A 25661-nucleotide genomic window follows, 5' to 3' on the forward strand; every position below is an offset into this window, starting at 1 on the left:
CAGCACACTCTGCGAGACAGCCAGAGAGAGGACGCTCTGAGTCTGTGCGCACTGAGGGAGTCGCATGGGGAGGCCAGACAGAGAGGGATGACTGAGGGGAATTCACTTTCCCCAGGGCGCCCAAAGAGCATGAATGAATTACTGTTTAACACAGCTAAGACACAGGAAACGTTGCTCCTCTCTGATCTCTCCTAATTGATTTCAGATGATCACATAATGACTTCCATACCGCAGGGGCTGATCGGCTGTTTAATGCTTAACCTCCGGGCTTCACAGCATATTCCCTGATTGTGTCTGCCGTCCCAGAGGGGTATTTACAAAGGACCCTCTCTCTGCATCTGAAGGGCTTCACTTTTTTCTCTGCACTGCCCCCTGGTGGTCAGGAGGGCCAAACTCACCTTGATCGCAGTTTTCCCCCTGCCGACCGGCTGGGCACTGCCGCTGGCACTCCCCAGTCACATGGTGGCATGCCATGCCCGATGGGCACCTGCACTTCTGCTTACAGCCTAGGCCGTAGAAACCCGCACTGCATTCTGGGAAAACAGCAATGTGACAGGCGAGCACATGAGCAGTCAGTATAGGAGTAGCGATGAGTGCGGTAGTAGCAGTGCCTCTGTGACTCCCTGCTAGCTGCACTGACCTTCCTTGCACGTGTCGCCCCGGTAACCAGCCTTGCAGATGCAGGTGCCATGGCGACGGTGGCATTCGAGGGTGTTGCTCTGGACACACTGACACTCCTCTGAGCAGCCAGGACCGAAAGCCCATTTCGGGCACTCTGCAGGGGTGAGAGGAGGAGGGAGGAGTAATGAGGAGGGGAAAGGGTCAAGGTGCAGCGTGAGGGAAGAGGCCATACCTCCCTCCCTGTTAGGGGTTACACATGGAGCATGACAGGCACAGGCTCAGTGACAGAATATAAAACAAACATGTGCAGCTCAAGAGAACCAAAGAGAGGAGAGAGACAGAGGGGGAAAGACAGAGAGAGGCAGGGGTGGTGGGGACATGACAGGGGGAGAAAGGGGGTGAAAGAGGGAGACAGAAAGGGAGACACTGATAGAGGAGGGAGGTGGAAAGAAAGGAGAAGAAAAGGGATGGAGCCAGGAGAGAGACAGGAGACAGAGTGTGGGAGTAACGTGTGTATGTCATGTGAATGGTGTGCGTGTGTTGTGTGTGTGTGGTGTGTGTGTGGTGTGTGTGGTATGTGTATGGTGTGTGCGGTGTGTGGTGTGTGTGCGGTATGTACGCTGTGTGTATGTGGTGTGCGTGAGGAGTGTGCGCTGTGTTTGTGGTGTGTATGTGTGGTATGCGTGGTATGTGTGTGCGGTGTGTACACTGTGTGTGTGGTGTGCATGCGGTGTGTGTACGGTGCTCGCAGACTCACGCAGGTGGCAGAACCGGCCGTACAGTCCCGGATCGCACAGGCAGGCTCCGTAGGTGCAGTGTGTGTACGGTGTGTGTGTATGGTGTGTGTACGGTGTGTGTACAGTGTGTGTGTACGGTGTGTGTACGGTGCTCGCAGACTCACGCAGGTGGCAGAACCGGCCGTACAGTCCCGGGTCGCACAGGCAGGCTCCGTAGGTGCGGTGGCAGCGGCCGTTGTTGGCGCAGTTGCACTTCCTGTTGCAGTGCTTCCCGTAGAGGCCTTTGGGACAGCCTGCGGGGCGGGGCAGAGGGACCTGCGTGAGTCTGCCTCACCGCGGCGCATCAAAGGACACGTGACGTGTGACGTGTGACAGCCGCCACTCACCGTCCTGGCACAGGTCTCCGCTGACGCCCGGCGGGCACCGGCAGAACCCACTCACCGGGTCACAGGGGGCGCCGTTCTGACACTTACAGATGGAGGAGCAGTTCTGGCCGAAGGTCCCCTCCGGACAGGCTGTTTCAGAGCAGGGGAGGGTTACCTGACCTGACCTGTTACACTGCACACAGGTCTCAGCGTGCCACGCAGGTGTTTCATGGACTTGCTCTGAAACATTTCTCATGTTTTCATTGAAATGGATCTATATCGGCTGTGGGAAATTGTGCTTTGTGTTTGTGTGTGTATGTGTGTGTGTGTGTGTGTTAGCGCGTGTGTGTCTCACTCTGGTTGCAGATGATCCCGGTCCAGCCGCTGGGACAGTCACAGCCGTCCCGCTGCAGAGAGCACCTCCCCCCGTTAGAGCAGTCATCACACGTCAGGCTGCAGTCGTGACCAAACGTGTGGTTCACACACACTGAGAGAGAGGGAGAGAGAGGCGGGGAGAGAGGGAGAGTCACTGTAACTTCAATGTGTATGACTTCCATTTCTTTATTCAGCTGAACTTAGACTGTAAACCTTATTTTTCACAGTTTCTCCTTATTGATATTGCTTTTGTTTGTCCTGCCCATAAAGCGCCACTGAATTGAACTGAGCGAGAGAGAGAGTGAGGGAGAGAGACAGAGAGAGAGAGTGAGGGAGAGAAAGAGGGAGAGAGAGAGAGAGAGGGAGTGAGGGAGAGAGAGAGAGGGAGTGAGGGAGTGAGGGAGAGAGGGAGAGAGGGGGAGTGACAGAGAGAGAGAGAGTGAGGCAGAGGATGGCAGATCTGCTATCGCAGGCTTAACCCCCTCCTTAATAAACGCATTCCCTGCTCAGCTACACACCGAATTTGTGGGCCAGACTGTTCTCTGCCCGCAGCTGACCCGGCCTCCCTGGCTCGTCCTCGTAGTCCTCATAGCGTTCGGGCGGCTGGCCATAGTCCTGCAGCAGGGTCAGCTGAAGCTGGGGTCTGTGCAGAGAGCCGGGCAGCTCCTCCAGCGCACTGCCCAAAGCCTCCACCGCACCCTCCAGCGCTGTGGAGAGAGACATTACAGCTAGCGTTACAGCGGGTAGCATCAGTAATGCTACGTAATAAAAGTGTTACGAAAATGAAGATACTAAATAAAATGTACATTTTTGTACAAACTATGACTATGTTTGTATGTATACTAGGCTTTGGTAATTGTTACTAAATATATTTAATGTCAATAAAAGGTAAACAGGTGCCCTTCTTTGCCAATTCCTTCATGCCCTTCTTCCTTGGAAATTCTCAACAGGTAACCATGATAGTGAGGACCTCTTGAGTTCAATAAGCTCAACTCACAATTAACAGGACAGATTCAGAGTGGCACAGTTGATGTTAACTGGACTCATATCCTTGAGCAAAATACTCAAACTGAATTAATCCCATAAATAACCAGTGGCACAATTACATAATACATTTAAATTGCCCCATGTAAAGGTGCCCCGTCATTGAACAGACATTTACACACACCTAAAGGCAATAAGTGTCTTTATTCAAAACTCTCAATCACCAGTGCTCTGGAGGGCAGTGAAAGCAGAACTGACACAACTGTAATTGCAACACTGTAATTGTAACACTTTAAGTCTTTTTGTGTAGCACTTGTGGGGTTTTCTAGCAATGACTCATAAATGACCCTCGGTGTTGTTAATATATTGATTACTGTAGCATGTAATATGTATTTCAACATGTTGTTTTTGTGCTTTTATTACATATAGTCATATACATTATGTGCTTATATGCCTGGATAACAGCATCTGACAGATGAATTTATGTAAAATGAATTATGGATTTGAACTGAATTGAACTGAATCCCACACACCACTTTGGCACTGTCTCAAGGCTAATCTAACAGGCTGTTTAACTGTCTGCATGAGTAAGGTGTTTTGATACACCGTGTGCTGTTTGGCAAACTCCTCTATAATTAGCCCTGATGAGTCACACGGGGCATCTCGACCAATCAGAGGAGAGGACGCATTGCGTGTGGACAGAAAGGGAAGAGGAATAAACTTCTCTGAGAGCGTTGCACAGGGCGGAGGGCAGGAGCAGGGAATTGTGGGACTGACCCAGGCAGGACCGGCGGTCCTCGTCCAGGCGGTGACCCCACGGGCAGAAACACTGGAAGGACCCGGCGCTGTTCTGGCAGACGTGCTCACACCCCCCGTTCTCAGAGAGACACTCGTCCACATCTACACAGCACAGTCACAGGGCGTTAACACTCTTACCACAACACAGCAAGAGTGTCAGTACTGCAACCACAACACAGTGAGCAACTCAATACAGTTACCACAACATTATGAGGATGTCAACCTCAAGACCGCAACATAGTGAGCATCAGCACTGTTACAACACTGTAAGTATCTACAGATACTTACAAATACTACAGATGCAGTACCCTGAGTTTTTCAAGCTCACAGTATCCCACTCTCGATTTCATGACACACTGGAATGCAGGCTAAATGTACTTTATGGGAAAAAGGGGAAAATCTCCCGAAGTAACACAACGTTGGGTGTGTGGCTTAAAGTAAGGGACATGCTTACTCTACTCTGAAAGCAATACTGACTACAGGTGGGAACCTAAGTGGACTGTACCATCACACCCGCATCCATCCTGGTTGAGGCGATATCCCGCCCTGCAATAGCACTCATAACCCCCTGGGTAGTTGGTACAGTCCTGGACGCAGCAAGAACTCCCCTCTCGACACTCATCAATATCTGCAAAACAGATACACACATGTACATGTACACATTTGCATGCATGAACACACACACACACACACACACACACACGCACGCACGCACGCGCACTCAGTGGGTGTGTGGGCGGGCTAGGTTCCAGCCACACCAAACTTAAGGTCACAGCTTACCCACACAGGTCTTGTGGTCATCGCCCAGCTGGTAGCCATGGTTACAGCTGCAGACTGGTCCATTGGTGGAGTGCTGGCAGTGGTGAGAGCAGCCTCCATTCTCAGTTTCACAGCTATTAATGATCTCCATCTCAATGCCTGCCAGAGACACACTGAGACCTATTGCACTGACTTACGCATAGACTCTGCCTCACTGCTATAACACTGAGATTAGCAGCGCATACACACACAGTCTGCCATACTGCTACAACACTGAGAGCGGAAACGCTGACACAAACAGATGTGCCTTACTGCTGGTTGCACAATGAGCGCATATAACATACATGAGTGCAGAATCATGACCTATACAAGTATACAATATGGAAGAGGGCTATTGCTCATTACACTGTGCATTCGACTGATAGCCAGCACAGCTATTGTGCGTGTGGGTTTTGTGTGTATGTGTGTATATGCGTGTGTGTATATGCGTGTGTGTGTGTGTGTGTGTGTGTATGTGTGTATATGTGTGTGTGTGTGTGTGTGTGTGTGTATGTGTGTGTGTGTGTATGTGTGTATGTGTGTGTGTCTGTATGGTGTGTATATGTGTGTGTATGTGTGTATATGTGTGTGTGTGTGTGTATGTGTGTATATGCGTGTGTATGTGTGTGTGTGTGTATGTGTGTATGTGTGTGTGTCTATATGGTGTGTATATGTGTGTGTGTGTGTGTGTGTGTGTGTGTGTATGTGTGTATGTGTGTGTCTATATGGTGTGTATATGTGTGTGTATGTGTGTATGTGTGTATATGTGTGTGTGTGTATGTGTGTATATGCGTGTGTATGTGTGTATGTGTGTGTGTGAGTGTGTGTATGTGTGTGTGTATGTGTGTATATGCGTGTGTGTGTGTGTGTGTGTGTGTGTATGTGTGTATATGTGTGTGTAGGTGTGTATGTGTGTGTGTGTGTGTGTGTGTGTGTGTGTGTGTGTGTGTGTGAAAAGGGGAAGCAGACTCACGGTAGCACTGCCTGCCGTCGGCTCCCAGCTCGTAGGCGGGGTCACAGATGCAGGTGAAGGAGCCGCGGGTGTTCCGGCAGCCATGAGCACAGAGCGCCCTCCCTGCCTGACACTCATCGATGTCTGCAGCACGGATAACATAAAAAACTGCCTAAGAGCCTCCGCTAAATGGCAGTAATGTATGGTAATATGTCACGGCGGGTTCAGAAGCAGAGAGGAGATTTAGGGGTGACTGTGTCGTACCTTCGCAGGTCTTGCCGTCCCGCCCCAGCCTGTACCCCGGGTGGCAGTCACACAGCGCCCGACCCCCGTCGCCCCGGCAACGGTGCATGCAGCCCCCGTTTCTGTCTTCACAGGGGTTGCGAACTGCAGCGAACAGTGCTAGCTTACACACCTGACTCACAGAGCGTGCTAGCTTTCCTTATGCACACGCGCATACACACACACATGCACACAAACAGAAGAGTGTAGGGGGGCAATTGGGGTTACTGAAAGTGCATTTTTCTGTCTGGAACTCGCTGGCTCTCTTTCCAGGTGTCTGTCTCTGAGAGGGACGGGAGGAAGGGGTTCGCTTAATCTCCAGAGTCAGCTTTTCATCAGAGCAGACTCCCTCAGATTCATCACCACGGTCACGACCTAGAACCGTGTGCAGTTCACTGATCCCAGAGCAGTGCTGTTCACGTTACTTTTTACAGCATGAGATGATAGCTCATTTCACTCCATTCAGAGTGCTGTCTACAGTATCAGGGACATTCACTGCCTGTATCAGCTACAACCATAAGGTAAAGGTACTGTATTTTTACAGTAAACTTTGACCTTGGTTATTCGGTTCTGTTGGCCTCCATTGAAGCTCAGAGCAGCTGCCAGCGCTCACCTGGATCAGGTAACACTGACTTATTTTCTCTCATACAGAAAACCTGGGCTGCACTCCTCAGGTCAGAGGTCAGCTCAACGTCAGAGGGACAGTGGAACAAAACTTGATTTAATGAAAGAAACACCACTGCTGGTTGACCATTCTGGCTGAAACCTGGGTCATCACAGAAGAGTGAGTCTGAGTGGGTTTCAGGCTTGACTGGTACCTGCACCTTACTGGAAGCATCTGGATAGCAGGGTACAGTCAGTGGGGGATGGTTAGCGGGGTTCGGTCAGCAGGGTGTGGTCAGCTGGGTGTGGTCAGCAGGGTGTGGTCAGGGCTGCGGGGGACAGGTGAGGGGTACTCACGCGTGCAGTGCTTGCCGTCCTGGGCCAGCTGATAGTTGTTTCGGCAGCGGCACTGGAAGTTGGCGGGGGTGAGCTGGACACAGACATGCTCACAGCCTCCGTTACTGACCACACAGGAGTGGACAGCTGGACGGACACACAGACAGACACACAGATGAACGGACTCATACGGGGAAACAGCAGGAAAACAGAGGCAGCAAGATGGCCAATCCACCGATGTGACAGACAGAGAGACAGACAGGCAGAAACAAACAGATCGACACAGACCCACAAAAACAGCAGGCAAAGAGAGGCAGTAAGCCCCAGAGTGAGAGACAGGGACACACAGACATGGTCAGACATATAGATGCCAGACAGACAGACAGTCAAGCAGGCAGACAAGCAGACAGACAGACAGACAGACAGACAGAATGAAAGAGATATACAAATATGACAGAAATATCTACCCATGTGTTTTTCCTAGTGTTATGAATGCTGAATTCTAGCAGACAGATCCAGAAGAAAACATGAAATACAATTTCATCAATGCAACATACCTATATTAATGCCCATTTAATGAATGGAACTGATAAACTGTCTCCCCTTAGACTCCCACATTCAGTCTCTGCCCACATTCAGAAAGTTAGACTCCCACATTCAGGTGTTCCAACATACTGTATATGCACACTTAAGTACGACCACATGTTATCGCAGCCGTCCATAACTTTGAAGCGGGAATTTTGGCAATGTCAGGGGCATATTTCCATGGAAAAGTTCTGTATAGACAGAGCATTCCATCCACCTTCACCATGCCTGTTTGATTACTTGTGAAGAGGCACCATAAATTGGAATAAATGCGTCTGTTGGATGAGACTCTCCTAACGGATACCCTCTCTGGCTCTTCGCAGAGGTACCTTTTCTGACTCCCCTCAGAGATACACTCTCTGACACCTCTCAGAGATACCCTCTCTGACTCCTCTCAGAGACACCTTTTCTGACTCCCCACAGAGATACCCTCTCTGGCTCTTCTCAGAAATACCCTCTTTTACTGTTACCCATCTGGGCAATCCAGTATTCACTTCCCTAAACAGGCCTCAGGGGAAACGTGTGGTTCTGCTGACGAGAATCAGTGAGGAGGCAGTTAGCCTGCGTGAGGAGGCAGTTAGCATGCGTGAGGAGGCAGTTAGCCTGCGTGAGGAGGCAGTTAGCCTGCGTGAGGAGGCAGTTAGCCTGCGTGAGGAGGCAGTTAGCATGCGTGAGGAGGCAGTTAGCCTGCGTGAGGAGGCAGTTAGCCTGCGTGAGGAGGCAGTTAGCATGCGTGAGGAGGCAGTTAGCCTGCGTGAGGAGGCAGTTAGCATGCGTGAGGAGGCAGTTAGCATGTGTGAGGAGGCAGTTAGCCTGCCTGCTGTTACTGCCGCGGTCAGTGTGTTCATTCAGCACAGCAGAGAGGGTCAGGAGGGCCCTGCTGCTCCCCCTATCCTTTCCATCCAAGCACAACACTCGCTAAAACAGGGAGCCGTCGCAGAAAGGATTTCGTTATAAATTTAACAAGTAATGCGCCATTGCATTTTGGAGTGGTTTTAATTAAGTGGGATTTGCCTTTTTTTCACAGTTTGTATCTGAGATTGTAAAAATTCCTTACTTCACCTCGGAAGAATTCAGGAACACTGCAATACCTTATTTAACTTTTGAAGAATTCAAGATCGGTGCAATATCTTACTTCACTCATGAAGAATTCAGGATGACAGACATATTCTGAACAGGCTCCTGCATGCCCATCCACTCGCTGTATACGACAGAATTACAAAGCAATACAACGGCGCAAAATCTGCCTAATTAATGAATAATCAGTGTGTCACCCCTTTCCCTTTAGAGAGGGAATCCTGAAGCGGGAGCAGTACTATGAGAGTAGGTTTTATATCATAGCACACATTCAGTGGCGAGTGCCAGGGACCTGAGGGTTTCAATGTGTTACTACAAAAATCAACCTGCCAATCTTCTGATTTAAATCACAAAGCCAACCTCTGCTAGCTTCAATCGCTCTGAGATTTCATGGTGCTCTTGGTCTTGGAGTGCACACACAGGAATAGACCAGCTGGTTCAGGTATGCCTGTGAGCAGGAGGGTTTCAGAGCACTGTGTAGGCTCATTTTGGGGGCTGATTCAGATTAAAGGTGACTGTACTCTTCTGGTGCTACTCCACCCATCACAATCCCCACAATCAGGGACCAGAGATCAGAGAGAGGGTTGGAGTGTGATGGAGAGGTCAGGGTTAGCTTGAGTGAAAGATCTCAGACTGAAATGAATGGAACTGAAGGTGCGGGGTGACGTGACCTCAGGGTGACCCCCTGCGTGTCTCACCGATGCAGGTGCGGCCGTCCACGTGCAGCCGTGAGCCCGGGTCACACTCACAGCGGTACGAGCCCCTGGTGTTCACACACTTGTGCTGGCAGCCTCCGTTGTGAACCTGGCACTCATCAATATCTGCAGAAGGGGGGGGGGGGTGTGACAGGGAGGGACACAGGGGAGGCAATTTCAGGAAAAGTACTGTGATAATGACATAGCGTTAGATTTCAGACAGAATCCGTCATGATCCCAGGGTCCAGCAGGCCTCTATGCTGTCGGACAGACAGAAAGAGGGCCCCTGGGCTGGACTTTGAGAGTGAACCCAGAGTTAGCCTTACAGTTATTATCATGTATCTATCTCAAAGTGGAGGTTGGAATCCATTTTAGGTTTTCTGGAAAAATGAGGCCTCGGGGAAAGCGTTTGGATGGACACACAGCACTACACATGTCAGCGGCCCTGATGAACGCTTGGCACGTCCAACCAAAGGCTTTAACTGGGTTTTATTTTCTGACAGCCTCGCTAGCTGTCAGCGAGAGCCCCATTTTCCTAAATACCCCCACAGGGGTAGCTTTGTTAACGAGCGCCCACACTCCAAGCAGGAAGCGGTCAGGAGGACGGATGCGGTGCACAGACATCAGCGAGCGCTTAGCACGCAGACGCGGCTGCCAAACAAACACACAGGCAGCACACTCCCCATGTGGAAACAACTACCAGAGCAGCAGACCCAGACCACAAACAGAAGGGGAAATGGGTTTCTGGAGGATTTTTTCTCTCTTCTGGGGGGGGGGGGGGGGGGGGGGGGTTGATGTTTACAGGAGTCGCTGGAGAGTGGAGTGTAAGATGGAGAGTTCAATTCCAGCCAGCTGACTGCTGAGATGAGATCAGTACAGCAGGGAAAAAAACCCAGACGCTGCTCCAAGGCTCCCTCTAATGTCTGCCACTCTCCATCACATGCTAATTTAATTAACCGAAATGCTTGTGCCACTAAGGACTGGAGGAGAGGTTATGTGATCACCCCATCCGTCTGGCTGACTCCCTCACTGACGGAACAGAAGAACTGGAAAAGCTGTAGCCCCATTTGGATGGCATTCGATGAATGTATTTTTATGAGGGAAGGAAGAAATTACTTCATTGACAGCTACAAGTGTTAATGGTGACAAACGTACTGTATGCATTCTCCTGAGTGCCACTGAAATGATTATTTTTCTCTACTCATTACTATATTTAACTATTTCTACTAGTACTATTGCTAAATTACTGTTTTAATTATAATCTAATCTGTCATCTACACAGGCTACCGCAGACAGTGGAGACCAAGAGTTAACTCATTCAGCAGAATAATGAATTGTAAAATCTCATTCACATGATAGTGGAAAGAGAGCAGCAGTGTGTAAAGCATGCATCCTCTCGCCATACGGATCACCTCCGGACAGTATCAGGACATCTGTTCAGTCAGCCCGATAACGCTGACTCAGGTGGGTCCTAGACTGTGCTGAAACACACCTGGCCCACTGGTGTCATGCATGCAGATGCCATGCCATGTGGCACGCCTCACTCACCTGGACCCAGGTGTTCCACTCGGTACCTGTTATATCCATGGAAGCAGGTATGGCAGACCGTCCGATGGTACCGGTGCCAGGTGACGCCGGCGCCTTGCACTGGGCCAAACTGGCCACAGAACCACGCCAGAAACAGCACCATCTGTCCAAGTGTCTCCATGATGTAAGCAACACCGAGTCTCAGTATCAAAAATTAATTTTATGGTGGATTTTAGGAAACTGCAAGACTGATTATCCAACACGAAACAAAATATTCATCTACACAAAAAGAGGCAGCATCAGCTATGATGGCAGGTCCCTGCCCAGCTGGTCTCTGATTCTGTTTAAAAGTATCCTTCCACTTCTCTGAATCTCTGACTTTCTCTCTCTGTCTCTCCCTCTCCACTTCACAGACAACAGTGTGATTCAACCAAATCCTTCCTCCTCACCCCTCCTTCTCTCCTCTGCTCTCCACCCTCCTCCCCCCCCTACCCCCGAACAACTTATCCAGGATCATCAATCCAGCTCTATCCTTACCCCTACCATTGTGTGTTAAAAGTGGATGCTGATCCAGGATCAGTATGTGGGGACAGACCTACACCCTAACTTCCTTCTCCCCACTCTTTCCTGCCCCAGGTAGGTCAAGAGTTCGGACCCCCTGGAGATGCACCACCTCATTATCCTGGAGTAAAAAGTTAAAAACCATGAGCCCTGTCTTAAGGCATCAGTTTGATAATTCAGCAGTAGTTACTGCATTGACCTTATTAGCATAATTCATTTGTTTAGCAGATATGTCTGTCAAGGGCAAATTCCATAACTCCAAGTGAGTGTGCACTAAGATCAAAGGTACGACACAGGCCGGGAGACCATCGCTGTGGTCGTGGGATTTTAAAAATGATGGATGTGTGGGACACTGTAATAAAACACCTAAACATTAAAGCATGCGTTACATTAATATCATTTTACAGCAGGAGTAAATCACAGACATCAGGAACTGTCATGGGAGACCTTCAGGAATTTTATTCGAAATGCTTCCTAGCCGGATCTCCACTCGAGAGAGAGCAGGAGCGCGGCTTCTTTTTTCTGCGAGTGAAAATAAATACTGTCACTGATGACAGCCCTGACTCCAGGGGAATCATGGGAACTTTGCAGGCTTATTTTGAGCGATCAGTTATGTCTGATGTTTTTGGACGACACGGAGGCGGGCTTTTAGTCATCTGAACTGAAACACGGGATTTCTATTGTTTTCACACAGAGGTGAGGTGCTGGGAAGACAGACTTCTGAACAATAACCAACAATAAGCCACATGAGTTTATACACTGGCCTGTACTTCCACAGGCAGCCATAAGTAATAATTTCAGGAAGAGACCCTTTCCAAAGGCCATCCTGTAGTAAGTCATCTGATACATTTGTGAATAATCCAGTGCAGAATAAGCACATTTTACACAGAGATGTGTAATCCATGCTCTGGAACTGAAACTACAGTAAATCACAGCACTGATATCCATCTGATGCTGACAGTTTTTGAGCCTTCATACCAGGGATCCCCTGTTGTTTTTGAAAAGTGGGGTCATTGATCTTCCTCTGATGCACAAATGTCTTTCCAATACAGCCCTTCCACGTACAGTTTAGTGCAACTCCACAATCACTGTACGCCTCTCTCACCTAAACCATGCACTCCGCTGGACACCTACTTCTGCGCATAGCGACCTTGACTTGAGACCTGAGGGGTGTTTCCACTCAGTGACCAGCAGAGGGCACATCAACATATCAGAGGTTAGTGCTGGCATGAAACCCTACCAATGGTCAGCCTCAACATCAACAGAGAGCACATTCAAATGCAGGTCCCTGTGAAAACAAAATTCTAAAACAAACTGTATGCGCGTTTCCCTTTCTCTGTAACAGGAAATGATAACAGAAAAATTGACACTATGGCCTTCAAAAAAGCAGAAACCACAGATTCTTCTTGGAAGAATGATCAATTTTCAAAAAGAGTGTACTTCTATACTGGAAAAGACCAAAAGTATACAGGTGTATAACCAATAAAATGAACACAGACAACCTGATAAATGGCCAATCTGTTGTCACAGGGTAGAGAGTGAAAAACACATCAGGGGTGCTGCACCAGACCAGTGTGCTGTGAATGGCAGAGACCCAGCAGCTACTGAGGGAGAAAGCTGCAGAAGGTCAGTGCTGTTAACAGCATAATCCTCCCTCAGCCAGCTGAAAGCTTCAGAGATTCAATTGCTGAATAACAAACTCACACTTTTTGGGTAAGAACTAAAAACACTAAAAACACATAATTTTTTCTTTGGCTGATCGCCACTAGGCTCTCTTTCCTGTGAGCCCCACAGCTCCACAGCTATGTGGGTTCTGGGCAGAGGGAGCTCCCTGCCTGTACCCGGCTGTCTGCTGAGCCAGCAGGTTTGGAGTTACAGGAGGCCTGAAGCACACGATAAAGGCCTTTACAGAAGCCTCACCGGGAGCACAGAGCGGTCACGGCCACAGGACCGCAGCTAGCGGACCTCACAGGAGCACACCGCGAGGCGACACATGTCCCGATGCAAATACACTGCACTGCTCAGAATGTGACCGCGAATATCGCTCCCATTGGCAGGTTCAGGTTCACTGCCTCTGACACTGAAGCAGAGAGAAAAACAGAATTAAAAGACATCGCCATGACATAGTAAAAATGTCCGTGTGTGTGGTCTGTCACTGTTACTCTCTTTAATCTAACTGTGTTCATCTGGTTCACCTGAGGGTAGCAGGATTGATTCTGGGATATGCCTTGTTAGTTGTACCTGAGGCAGTTAATCAAATCTTAAACATAAAAGGGGTCTAACCTATTGTGTGCACGCACTCTGTAAGCTCTGTCTGTAAATTTCTCTCCCCTGACTATGTGTGGTACATATGGATGTACTACTTACTGTATTTATGACATAGACGACACATATATAAATATAGAGTATATATAGAAACGACAGAACAAAGAGAAAAACAGCCTGATATTAGTGAGTCAGCGTGAGATCTGCTAACACTCCTGTAAGGATAGAGCCCTCTGATTATGCAGGCTGTGTGAGGGGTGTGGTCAGGCACAGCAATGACAGAGGCCTTCCCCAGGTGAACTCAGGTGACCCTGGGGACAGCAGGGTCATCACGGCCCGGTGAGCATAGGCAGCCGGTGACATCACCAACACGCTCCTTCCTGCTGTCCTACCTGCACATTAGGAACCTTCAGACACGCCTTCTTAGACTCACATGTTTGACAAAAGATCACACGCAGGAAGATAAAAGGATCCTCAGAGTGTGTTCTGTGTGTGTATGTGTGTGGGTATGTGTGCATATGTGTGTGTGGGTGTGTGTGGGTATGTGTGCATACAGTATGTGTGTGTGTAGCATAGGGGTAGGCTGTGTGGATGCAATCTTCAAGGGTCAGCCTGGTGAGGCCTGTCTGTCATTGGTGAGTTTCTCTGACAGTCTGATCTGGGTAAACACACTGTCCTTATGAGTCCTGTACAAGCGTACGAATTCTGAGTCCATCTAACGTCTCATCAGATGAAGCCATGAAGGACACAGAATACAGCTGCAATAACAATGACATCATCACTATTGATAACCTCAGCACAACCTGTAACAGTCCATTTGTTTTTATAACCATTCAGGCCTCACAATCTTGTAAACAATCCTCTCAGAGCAGGAAAAAAAATATTGCTCCAATCCATTCAGTCGTCCCAGAGACCCACTAATCAAAAAGAAAACACATGCAAACAAACAAAATATTCCAGATATGAAGGATACCAGAGCTATGCTGAATCAAAATCAAAGGATCATATTCTGCATGCAGACTGTTTGAGGTTTGTACATAGTGGTAAGCACAACACTATAGCAACACCATTAGAGCCTGGAAACCATTAGCATCATATTGCTCCTGGTGAGGAACCTGAAGTCCTCTGAATGTGGGAAATACATAGCCTGGGCTCTGGTTGGATTGATCCTTGTGCCACAGAATTTTAGCTGAGGTCCTGAAATATCCTAAAAAAATGCAAGAATACTGAGAGTATACTGAGATGGAAGATGAACGGAATGGGGCTGCTGATGGTAATTACAAAGATGGGTACTGAGGATAATGGAAACATGGGAAGATGAGTAATGAGAGTAACAGGAGCAAAGAGAGCAAACTGGCAGTAATGGCTGTAATGGGAGTAATGGGCACTGGCTGTAACGGGAATAGTGGCAGTACAGATAGTGGACATGCAGAGAGGGATGCGTAACGGGACTCACCCTGGCAGGACTTGCCGTCCTCCTTCAGCTCCTGGCCACTGGGGCACTTGCAGTAGAAGCTGCCGATTGTGTTACAGCACAGAGCCTCACAGCCCCCATTGGTCTCCTCACACTCATTCACATCTAGGAGAGAGGGAGAGAGACGAGTCACAGAGTCACTGGCACTCTGAATCAATCACAGAGTCACTGACACTCAGAATCAACCAGAGTCACTGACACCCTGAATCAATCAGAGAGCCACTGACTTTCTGATTAGTCACAGAGATGGTGATACTATGAACCAGTCACAGAGGCACTGACACTCTGAATCAGTCACAGAGCCATTGGCACTCTGAATCAGTCACAGAGTCACTGATACTCTGAATCTGGGAGGCAGTAGCTCTATAATTGATTTAGTCACAGACCTGCTGACACTGAATTAGTCACAGATGCATTGAGACTCGGATTCAGTCACAGAGTCACTGGCATGCTGGATCAGTTATAAAGTCACTAACCCTGAACTTCCTGTAAGGTCCACGCTTCTCAGTATTGCATCTGTCCCAGACACCAGCACAGCTCTGAGTACAGTTATGAATGTAATTTTTGAACAACGTGGTACAGCACAGTAGAAAAGGTATGTTATAAGGTTCCTGAGTAGCTCACGGGTCAAGGCAAGCTGGTCTGGGTCGAGCCCAACAATGTCACCAGCCGGCAATGTCCGAGGGCCCACAGCAGTGGAGTAAATTGGTTCCACCAGGGGTAGGTGTGGGTAGGTTGACCAAAGTTTGTCTGTCTTGTTGCACACCAGCAACCCCTGCTGGTCAGTCGGGCACCCACGATCTTCCTGTATAAAGCAGTTCCTCTGACTCACGTCTTTGCTAGCTCAACAGTGTGGAAAATAATGGTGACTGACATCATGTGTTTCAGAGGAGAGCACATGTGTCTGCGCTCTCCTGGAATGTTAGCGGTGGTTGTGGCAATAAGTGGCAGTCTAATGACTTAATAGGGCATTCCAAATTGGGAGAAATTCTGAGGGTTGTTCTGCCTAAGTCAGCAAAGTGAGAGACCACCTGGGCTATGGCTATGAGACACCCAAACCCTTTCAGGGAATGCAGACCTGAAGGCTCCAACATGGCGGAATGCTCTCTCACCCCTCTCCCTCACAAACCCGTCCCCACTGTGAGATCCAATCACATCTCTGCTCTCTACCTCAAAAACCTCCAGCCGTCTCATCCATATTACATTACACACACGCACACACACACACACACACACACACACACCTCAGAGCTGCCAGCCACTATCCCCTTCCCAATGCGCAGCTTGGTCTCTGGATCAGTGGAAATACTCAAAGCTTAGAATGGGATATGCTGTATGCTAATGCAATGAGGCCTATGGCTGCTGTGGTTAGCATTGTGGCTGAAAAACAGCAGATTTACATCTATCAGTTCCCTGATTTGGCGCCTGGCGCCTAGCGTGAGGTCGAACAGCATGACAACACCTGGGAGTCAAACTGTCCCATCTGTGTGGTTTGGAGGTATTCACCTGGGTGAGTCGATTCCTCATAAATATTCTAGAGTCTATAAAAGTTTGGGAAATTAGTGGTGTTCCAGGGATGGGGGATTGTATTATTCACACTGTTTGAGATGCAAGTTTAAGCAGCAACTCCAGGCCTCTATCCCTAATAAGGAGAACCTAATCAGACCCCTCTCCCTCTCTCCCTCGTCTTCAGTGTAGTACATCTGGAGGTGTTTACCTCCAAGCATCCCTCCAATAAAACTCCGAAACATTATCTCAGCGAGTGCCCCCTCAGCTCCTAATGGTCCTCCACAGTGCATTTCTAGGTGGAGAGAGAAAAAACAGATTCACATCTGTTTGCCTGTTGTTTCAAACACTCGCCGATCACCTGTAACCTGAGGAATTCTACCTGGCGGTGTTCCAGCCCACAGGGGAGAGATCCGACAAGTTTGGTCATAAGACGCCAACACCAAAGCGGTCCTTCGTTCAATTACACCTCACGGACCTGATTAACAGGCTTTGGTTCAAGGAGCACAATCCGTGATATCAAATGTGCCAAAGCAGCCAGTGAGCGTACAGATTAATTCAATGTGGATGTTAGTGTGTTGGGCCATGCTAGTAAAAAGCCAAAGAACACAGACAATTATCAAGGTAAACGTTCAGTTGGATTTCACATTGCAGGAATTCCTGCTTTTCCCTTAGTGTTCCAGTATCTGTTTATGGTTCCAGCTAAACAGAATGCAGTCAATTCAGATTAAATTCATTGAACTAAAGTTATACATCTGGGAGATTCATTATTCTGGGAATTCATCATTGTTGGGATCCTGATTATGTGCAGATATAGTGTAACCCCCTGGTCATTCTAGTACAGCAGGGGATTGCTGTAGAAATATAATGAGGCTGCCCTGGATTTCTGACATCAGGGAAGGCAAAGATCCAGAGTCTGTATCGATTTGCAGAAAATACGGAACGCCATGAATGACACACTGCTCCAACGTAAATGTTATCTTTACGCCTTTGCTGTTGTTAGCGCAGATAGGGTGTTTGCTCAGAGCGCACGCTGAGCCCTGGAGCGCCGGTTCGAAACGGGTTGTGTCATCAGGAGCCCACAGCAGCAGAATGAACTGGGTTTGTTCTGCTTTGGATAGGGGTATGTCAGCCAGGGTCCCCTTGTCACTCTGGGTAGCCTGCATGTGCAACAGTATGCAGCCGGTGATACTGAATTAGATGAATAAAGAAAAAATGTGTGTCCGTTTCCTAGTCACACAGCTGCATAGAGCAGACCATAAGAGGAGGAGGAAAGAGATGCTGGGGGTCAACATCAGACCTTCTGGGGCCTCTTTCACAGGACGGCAGCTCCCACCATCACCATCACCATCACCATCACCATCACCATCATGATCAGCATCACGATCATGATCACCATCACCATCATCATCACCATCACCATCACCATCACCATCATGATCAGCATCACGATCATGATCACCATCACCATCATCATCATCATCATCATCACCATCAGCATCACCATCATCATCACCATCACCATCACCATCACCATCACCATCATCACCATCACCATCACCATCATCATCATCATCATCATCATCACCATCACCATCACCATCATCACCATCACCATCAACACCATCACCATCACCATCACCATCACCATCATCACCATCACCATCATCATCACGATCACCATCACGATCATGATCACCATCACCATCAGCATCACCATCATCACCATCACCATCATCATCATCATCATCATCATCATCATCACCATCACCATCAACACCATCAACACCATCACCATCAACACCATCACCATCACCATCACCATCCTCATCACCATCATCACCATCACAATCCTCATCACCACCATCACCATCCTCATCACCACCATCACCATCACCATCAACACCACTACTTGGCCATTCACACATTCAAGCATGGGGACTTGCGAGGACCATGCGCAGAGCTAGCATGCAGCTAGCATCTGGTAACAGCACCACACTGTACAACTGCAATTGATTCATTCTTGCAGGATATTACTCACAGCATTAGGGTAGGTGAAGGAAGGAACAGAAATGGCACTCAGGAGAGGACAGCTTGCCAAGGGCTTTGTTACCGTTTGTTTATGGGAATGCACCTATTATGTCTCAGCTGTGGTAAAATTCCATCAACCATAAGCGGGAGGTTTAATTTAATATGGTTATTATATAATTTCCCAGGTTGCTTCAAATAAATCATTAACAGACCTGAGAAACGGATCTCTTTATTTTTACAAGAAAAGTGGTAATAAAAATTTTCAACTAATTTTCTTAAGGTCAGGACGGATATGTATATCTGAACTCAGACAACACACTGGGGAGTGGTACTGACTTCGGCTGGATGCTGTGCTGGTTTTGGTGCAGAACCAAATCTGTGTTACAGAGGCAATCTCAGGTCGGTGTGTAAGAGATTATCCAGGGTTTGTGTGTGAGAGTTGTGATTCAAGATTACGGTGTGTAAGATGATGTGTAGTTAGTGTGTGTGAGATGATGCAGGGTTAGTCTCTGAGAGATGATTTGGGGTTAGTGTCAGACTTGGATCCAGGGTTAGATTGTATGTGAGATTATGCAGGGAAAGTGTGAGAGATGCTGAGTCACAGCACTGCACCAATGCTGAACCAAATGTCCTGCTGTTCACCACAGCACTACCCACATACACCCCGCATGGCACACACAGAGTCTGCAATCTCAGCGAATGGACATCCCTAGCTTTTATGAACTGCAGTCTGGCTGTCAGGCAGAGTGATGTCATCAGGGTTGAGTTGGTAAATCGTGGCTTTGTTCACTGGACCCTTTAGCAATGTAGTGATGTGGCTACACAGCGGTCCAACCATGCTGACATGCGGTTCAGGGTCCAGCACACCTGGTCAAATCTTCAAAAATGTTTCCAATGTTCATCCACTGTTTTTTTTTACAGTTTCTCAAAATGTTCAAGTTCATATAATTTTATGTGAATTTTATGTTTGAGATGGTAAAAGTCATGTGTTTTACTACAATCCTTACAAAGCACAATGAAAACATTTCTGAGCAGATATGATGTCATGGCGATGACCCCAGTGACCTCTGAAATCATGAATGGGTCGCCTGACTGCTTGGATACAAGCTCCACCCACCCCAGGGGGCAGTACTGGGCCCCTCCTCTGCTCCAATCACAGCTCTGGTAAGCCCTCATGTATCACTTCCTGATCCCTGTACCCCCCTGCCACACCAGGCCTGGATAACCCACACCTCTCCTGAGTGAGACATCTGCATTATATACTTTTTATTTACCTCACATATAGCTTTTTTATACTTCTTGTCACATTTGCACACATGGATGTTAGCAAAGGATAGGATAAGGTTATCTTGCTCAGAATAAACGGCAGTGTTTCATCTGGGATTTCCGAGGGAATATCAGTTGCTGAAAGAAACGTGAGGCTACATCCTGTTCCCTGGGCCCCTACAGATCTTTACTCCTGTTTTTAAGGTAGCTGACTGAGAGACAACGAAATCTACAATCTGTCACCCATTTCTGGAACACACTGGCCGTATTTATTTGGTTGGTAAAGGTCATCAAAGTATTGGGGAAAAACGGTGCCTTGAATGAACTGCAAACAGTGGCAAACCTTTTAGGAATCTGTGTGTTTCAGTTTTGACCTCTAGGGGGAGACCAACACCTCTTTAATAACAGCACGTGGAGAAATTATTCATTGATAATAGCAAGCCTCTTTTTGAAAATGGCAGGCTGCTCACAGTAAGACTGTTCTGTAACTGTCCCTGGGGACAAGTCTGAAGATTTCAGATGCCTGCATTTTCCCTTGAGATTCAGTGCACAACACAATAATAGTTCTCCCTATTGCCATGCTGGGCCTTGCAGAATACTCGCCTGTATCTGAACTCTTTCTGTTCAATGACAGCAAATGCATATATGTATGCACTGCAGTGAACTATAACATCTCCTTACAACAGTAAGAGCACTAAACCCAACCTCTATGCAGGAACCCAGGAGAGAGTGCTTCAAGGAAAACACACAAAAACCACAGGACATTTACTTTCTCCTCAGGTAATTCACCATCAATACCAAGGGTAAAGCAACAATACAATATTTTCTTATGGGCTGAGATGTTACGCTGAAATACAGATGCTATGAAGCAACAGGAGAAAAGGTTGGATGATCAGTGACCTCACATGTGATATTCAAACTTTTTTCTGTAGCTTTGCCTTAGCCTTGACTCTGGTGGCTTTCCATTGAAAGTCCTCTCCTCCACAGAGTCATGGCGGAGAGCAGAGGTTTGCTCTGTGGAGCTGTGTATTGTGTGTTTTCATGCGATAAACAGCAGCACTGTAGGTCTTCTGAGAGCAGCGTTATTGCGTCAGCACAGCCAGGAGGCCGGCGCTGACACAAACCAGGCCAAGAAAAACCCAGAACCCGTCCACGGGTCACAGCCAGCCACATTAGCACATTCCTCACACAGCACTGTCGTCACTGCGACCCCCCCCCCCCCCCCCCCCCAAAAAAAAAAACAACACCCAAAAAAACCCTACACCCTTCTTCTGTCCTCTGTGAATTCCTGAGCCCACTGCCCTTCTGTCTTTATGCTTCTTTTAATACGTTAATCATGCAATAGCAGTCATAATCATGATAATTTAGTTATTGCGATATAATGATTATTCAATGCTGCTTAATATGATAACAACAGTGATAATTGTTATTATTATGATATTAATAAATACGTACCAGTCATTTTATAGGTTATCAGTTTGTACATCTGGTTATTTATTGAAGCATTTCAAAGTGTATCATGCTGAAGCACATACAACATCAAAATTTTTCTCCCTGCATTTGAGCCTTCAGATCATGGCTACAGTAACCAAACTCTGGTTATAGTTCCAGCTCCGGTTTCCAAAGCACGAGTCTGCAATGCTGCTCTGTGCCGCTTGACACAACCTCAGCCAGTGCTGTGTTCGCTTGGACACAGTCACTGACCTCAGCGTCCGCACTGCTAGCTTTGGCCTTCAGCTCAGAGACGGCAGAGAGGAGTGTAGTCCAGGTAAGGGAATTAGGTGAGAGGATAAGAGAAGATCCAGAGGAGAAAAGGCAGCAAAAGAAACGACAAGAGCTCATTTGTAAATGCCCAGGGTTGTTGGTATCCCAAAATCAGGGGTACCCCAAAATGTCCAAAGAATTCAGCTCTTTTATTTCCCTCATTTAGATCCACTAATATTCTCCTCCACACCACTCCGCTCCGCTCCACTGCCTCCACTAATTCATTACAGCTGGCCAAGCAGGCAGTTAACAAGACAGTCCCCAGACCACCAGGACCCCCACGGCCTTAGGGTCTGGCAGAGGGACTTCTACTTTTGCACCAAAGCCACGTCATAGCAGAGACCAACACTCAATCTTTCCCTGCACTGCAATTTGACAATTATATGTATTCGCAAAAAGCAAAGAACAATTTTCCCACTTTCTTTCCAGTACATAAATGACAGCCCTATCCTGCCCTGGACATCTTTAATCAGATTTCCAGCGCTAAACGGATTAAATTCATGAAAATCCGTTCATTCCCCTCAGTAATGGGCTCGGCCCTGTGAGAATTGCACAGCCGATCTGCTGGCTCGCAGGGTGTTTTTGGCCGTCATTCAGCGGTGTTCCCGGAGGAGGTCACACAGGAGCCCTGCAGGAGAGTTGTGTCTGGTTTCTGTGGCCTGCGGGCGGGAGACAGAAGCAGCGAGAGATGCCAGGGGAGTGAGAAAGGATCAGGATCGCTCTGACGTGCTCTCTGCACGCTGACACAGGGCCTGAGCTCTCCTGCCATATCTGCACACCTCCCTCTCTCTCTCTCTACGACTGCACGGGCCATAGGTGGGAAGAGGTGTTGACCTTGACCTCTGAACTCTGACCTCCCTGAACCAGTGAACCCCGCCTTGTGACCATAGGTCTCTGCTATGCTAGGTAGCACAATTCACTTTCCTTTAGGCAGAGTTTTGGCTGCATTTGGAGACTTCTCACACATGCTTTCAGCAGCAAAGTAACTTTTCAGGAAGCATAAACAGTGGCATTCAGGGAACTGTCTGAGACCACATGTCCCAGCCCAGCGAGCTTCACAGTCCTCAGTGCTGTAAAATGCTGCTTTTCCTCCATTAAACAGAAACTGATGCCCTCTTTCTGTTCGCAGCCTGGCTGGCACAGCAGGCTGTCTCAGTGATAAAGTCTAACTCCCTGATGAGCTGGGCTGCATCTCTATGCGACTGTCTCTCACATGTGCTTTTCAAAGCACTTCACCCAAACACATTCTCACCCGTAAGTAATTACTAAGACAGACAGATGGACACAGAAAGACAGACAGACCAGCAATGTTAGCACTGGTTTATAATACAACTATTTACTGAGTACTACAATGTACATGCACATACTACACTCTCTCTCACTGTGTGACAGCTAAAGGCTACTCTTTATACTGCACATGTGTTATGCTTGGAGAAAAAAAACAAATGCAGTTAAAAATGTATTTATTGTAACTCCACACCCCCTGAATTCCGTATGCATATATCAACATGAATCTGAACGAAAACGGTTTGTCTTGCTTTTTTTGAGAATTTCCCTACAGGCACAGCACAGTCTGTGTTCTGCTTTGGGTAGTGATCAAACTCAACGGTGACTTGTCCAAGAACAGTTCTTCCAGGGCCAGGGAATAATTTTCCAGTTTTCCCAACTGGCCGTGGGTGTTCTGTTTTTTGATTCCATGTGGAAAATGCACAATGCTACATATTCAGCACCCTGTGACAATTTCAATTGTAAAAATACTCTATGAAAAATACAAAAATGGTTGATTGTCTGAAAATGCAGACTGCGGGGGTTAGACCCCCTTCTCCAGTCTGCCCCTGTGTTTTCTACAGCGTGTCTCAGTTTATCTGCTCACTTTGCTTCCCCAGCGCTAGCATTTTCTGCAGTGTAAATGAGCGCACCACACGCTGGATTAGACTGTTTGGACTGTTAAAAATATCAGCAGGCACTGCGGGAGCGCTTGCAGGTACTGAGTGCAACATGCGCTAATGACAGTGTGTGAAAGTTACTTCCAGCAGCGTCAGTCAGTAATCGCGCCCGCTCATGACAGAGAGCGCCCACGCTGCCGCGCGTTTCCGCCCGAGCCATGTAATTGTTGACAGGTTTTTATGGTTATAGGCTACCACAGCTTACCAGAGCTTTTGCTGTGGTTCTGATGTGGCATTTGGGGTCTCTCATCCTAAACCTTTAAGTGACAGAGGCGGAACTGAAACGGAGCCTTAATCCTCGATAAAGCTGCAATAAAGAGCCGCACAGGAAAACGGATCCCAAAATATACCGAAGCCACAGAGCAGCTGGCCCTGTAGCCAGATGCAGACACGCTGTCCTGCCCGGCCTGATAAAGACCCCTCCGCTTCTGCAGGGAGTCTGAGAGTGTATGGGCTTCTGGCTCAGGCAAAGCCCTGCTCATGTGCAGGTGAAGCAGGTACAGTGTGGTATGAACCTCAGTCTAGAGAGTCTGCGTAATACTAATATAAAGTATTAGAGCCACGATCAGCCTGTGCAGATCAGGGCAAAAACGTGTGTTTATTCAAAGCCAAAATAACTCTCATCAGTCTTTTCTAAATCCTTTCCAAGCCGAATCTTTTGTTTTTGGCCGACTGTGATGTGTGTATGAGCTTTTGTAGTATTTGTGAAAACATTTTCTCCACAATTAACCTACTTCAAAACTTCAAATTAATAAAAACCTACAAAAACAAAAAAAGTTGATGACTTGTCTCAGAAGTGCATATATTAAAAAGAGAAAAACAAATTACTCAGTCATTATTCTCTGTAACTCTCTGTGAAAAGGGAGAGAGAGATGCAGCGTGTGTCACAGATTTCTCATGTGAAAAGTGCAGAGAACCTAAATTCCCCACATATCTGCCTTTCAAAACAGCTGTCCTCTGTTGTTATACATTTTGGTTTCCCAGGGCATGTGTTGACAGGATGTTGCAGACAAATAACTGGCCCTAAAAACAGACCCATCAGCAATTCTGCAGTCTCACCTGTCTTGCTCACTTTGTCTCTCTGTCATACTCACTCACACACACTCACTCTGCCTCCCTCTCACACACTCACTCTGTCTCCCTCACACACACTCACTCTGTCTCTCCCTCACACACACTCACTCTGTCTCCCTCACACACACAGACACTCACTCTGTCCCCCTCACACACTCACATGTACATATTCACATAATCTACATTTGTTGGGTGTAAGAATAATATCTTGGATTGAATATGCAACATTTACAGAGGATCATCTGAAACCACCATTAACTAAACTATTCTGCAATGGAGTTTGGAATTTGGTATTTAAATGACAAATAGATACAGAGAAATTTAACATGCAGATTTTGAACCTTGCTCATTTCTTCTAATTTGACATTAACTTGGAATTGCCCGAATAATGATAATGACCGAGCACAAAATAAGGTCTTTCAATGTCTCAGGTTTTCAGAGGAGCGTATTTCCGTCTGTTAAATGGAATTTGTTCATACAGTGGGCAAATTAGCAAAGGAACTGCAGACAGATTGCTGATCAGAAAGGCAGCAGGGAGACAGCTACATTTCAAAAGCAGGTACATTTACAGGCAGGGCAAAAATCATACGAGTGGAAGGTCAGAAAGGGTTAAATCTTATTGGCTTAGTGAGGCACAGAGCCTCCAATCAGTTTCAGTTTCATGCTTGTGACATTCCAATTCAAAACAATAAACATGACCTCTGACCCCACAATGCCCCGACTTGCCCCTCAGTTCCTACGGCGATTGAGAGAGAGAATACGTGTATGCATGTTATTATGAACTGAGCACTCTTTCAAAGCCTTTACTTTTCTGATTGTGGGGTCTAAATGGACATTTATCTTCACTTTGGTCATGGGTATAAATGGACAATTTCAGCTTCTTGTGGGTCCTGTGGCGTAAATAGACAGGTTTTTACACACACACGTGAAGCCTCTGCTCTTGTGGTTTAAGCTGCAGATGTTAAGTCCACATGAGCCCTGAGATCCAGGGGTGAGCCCTGTGTCTCTCCACACGAACTCTGCCCCCACGTTGCCTGTT

At 47.6% G+C, this 25661-nt stretch overlaps 1 protein-coding gene across 1 annotated transcript in view; it reads right to left on the reverse strand.

The window, feature by feature from the left end:
* megf6b (multiple EGF-like-domains 6b) overlaps positions 1 to 25661 on the reverse strand; it is a 59019-nt gene that overhangs the window by 10900 nt on the left and 22458 nt on the right. Inside the window, exons 5-19 of the mRNA XM_036531598.1 lie at positions 15018 to 15140; positions 9212 to 9334; positions 6873 to 6998; positions 5895 to 6017; positions 5652 to 5774; positions 4661 to 4798; positions 4386 to 4508; positions 3860 to 3982; positions 2617 to 2805; positions 2079 to 2210; positions 1745 to 1873; positions 1523 to 1651; positions 641 to 775; positions 399 to 533; positions 1 to 9 (exon numbers count right to left, since the gene is read on the reverse strand). The exon at positions 1 to 9 is cut by the window's left edge and continues 117 nt beyond it. Of these exons, the coding sequence (XP_036387491.1) occupies positions 1 to 9; positions 399 to 533; positions 641 to 775; positions 1523 to 1651; positions 1745 to 1873; positions 2079 to 2210; positions 2617 to 2805; positions 3860 to 3982; positions 4386 to 4508; positions 4661 to 4798; positions 5652 to 5774; positions 5895 to 6017; positions 6873 to 6998; positions 9212 to 9334; positions 15018 to 15140 (1860 nt within the window). The remainder of the gene's footprint in view (positions 10 to 398; positions 534 to 640; positions 776 to 1522; positions 1652 to 1744; positions 1874 to 2078; positions 2211 to 2616; positions 2806 to 3859; positions 3983 to 4385; positions 4509 to 4660; positions 4799 to 5651; positions 5775 to 5894; positions 6018 to 6872; positions 6999 to 9211; positions 9335 to 15017; positions 15141 to 25661) is intronic.

Source organism: Megalops cyprinoides, chromosome 6, assembly GCF_013368585.1.
Source record: "Megalops cyprinoides isolate fMegCyp1 chromosome 6, fMegCyp1.pri, whole genome shotgun sequence".
Taxonomy (NCBI): Eukaryota; Metazoa; Chordata; class Actinopteri; order Elopiformes; family Megalopidae; genus Megalops; species Megalops cyprinoides.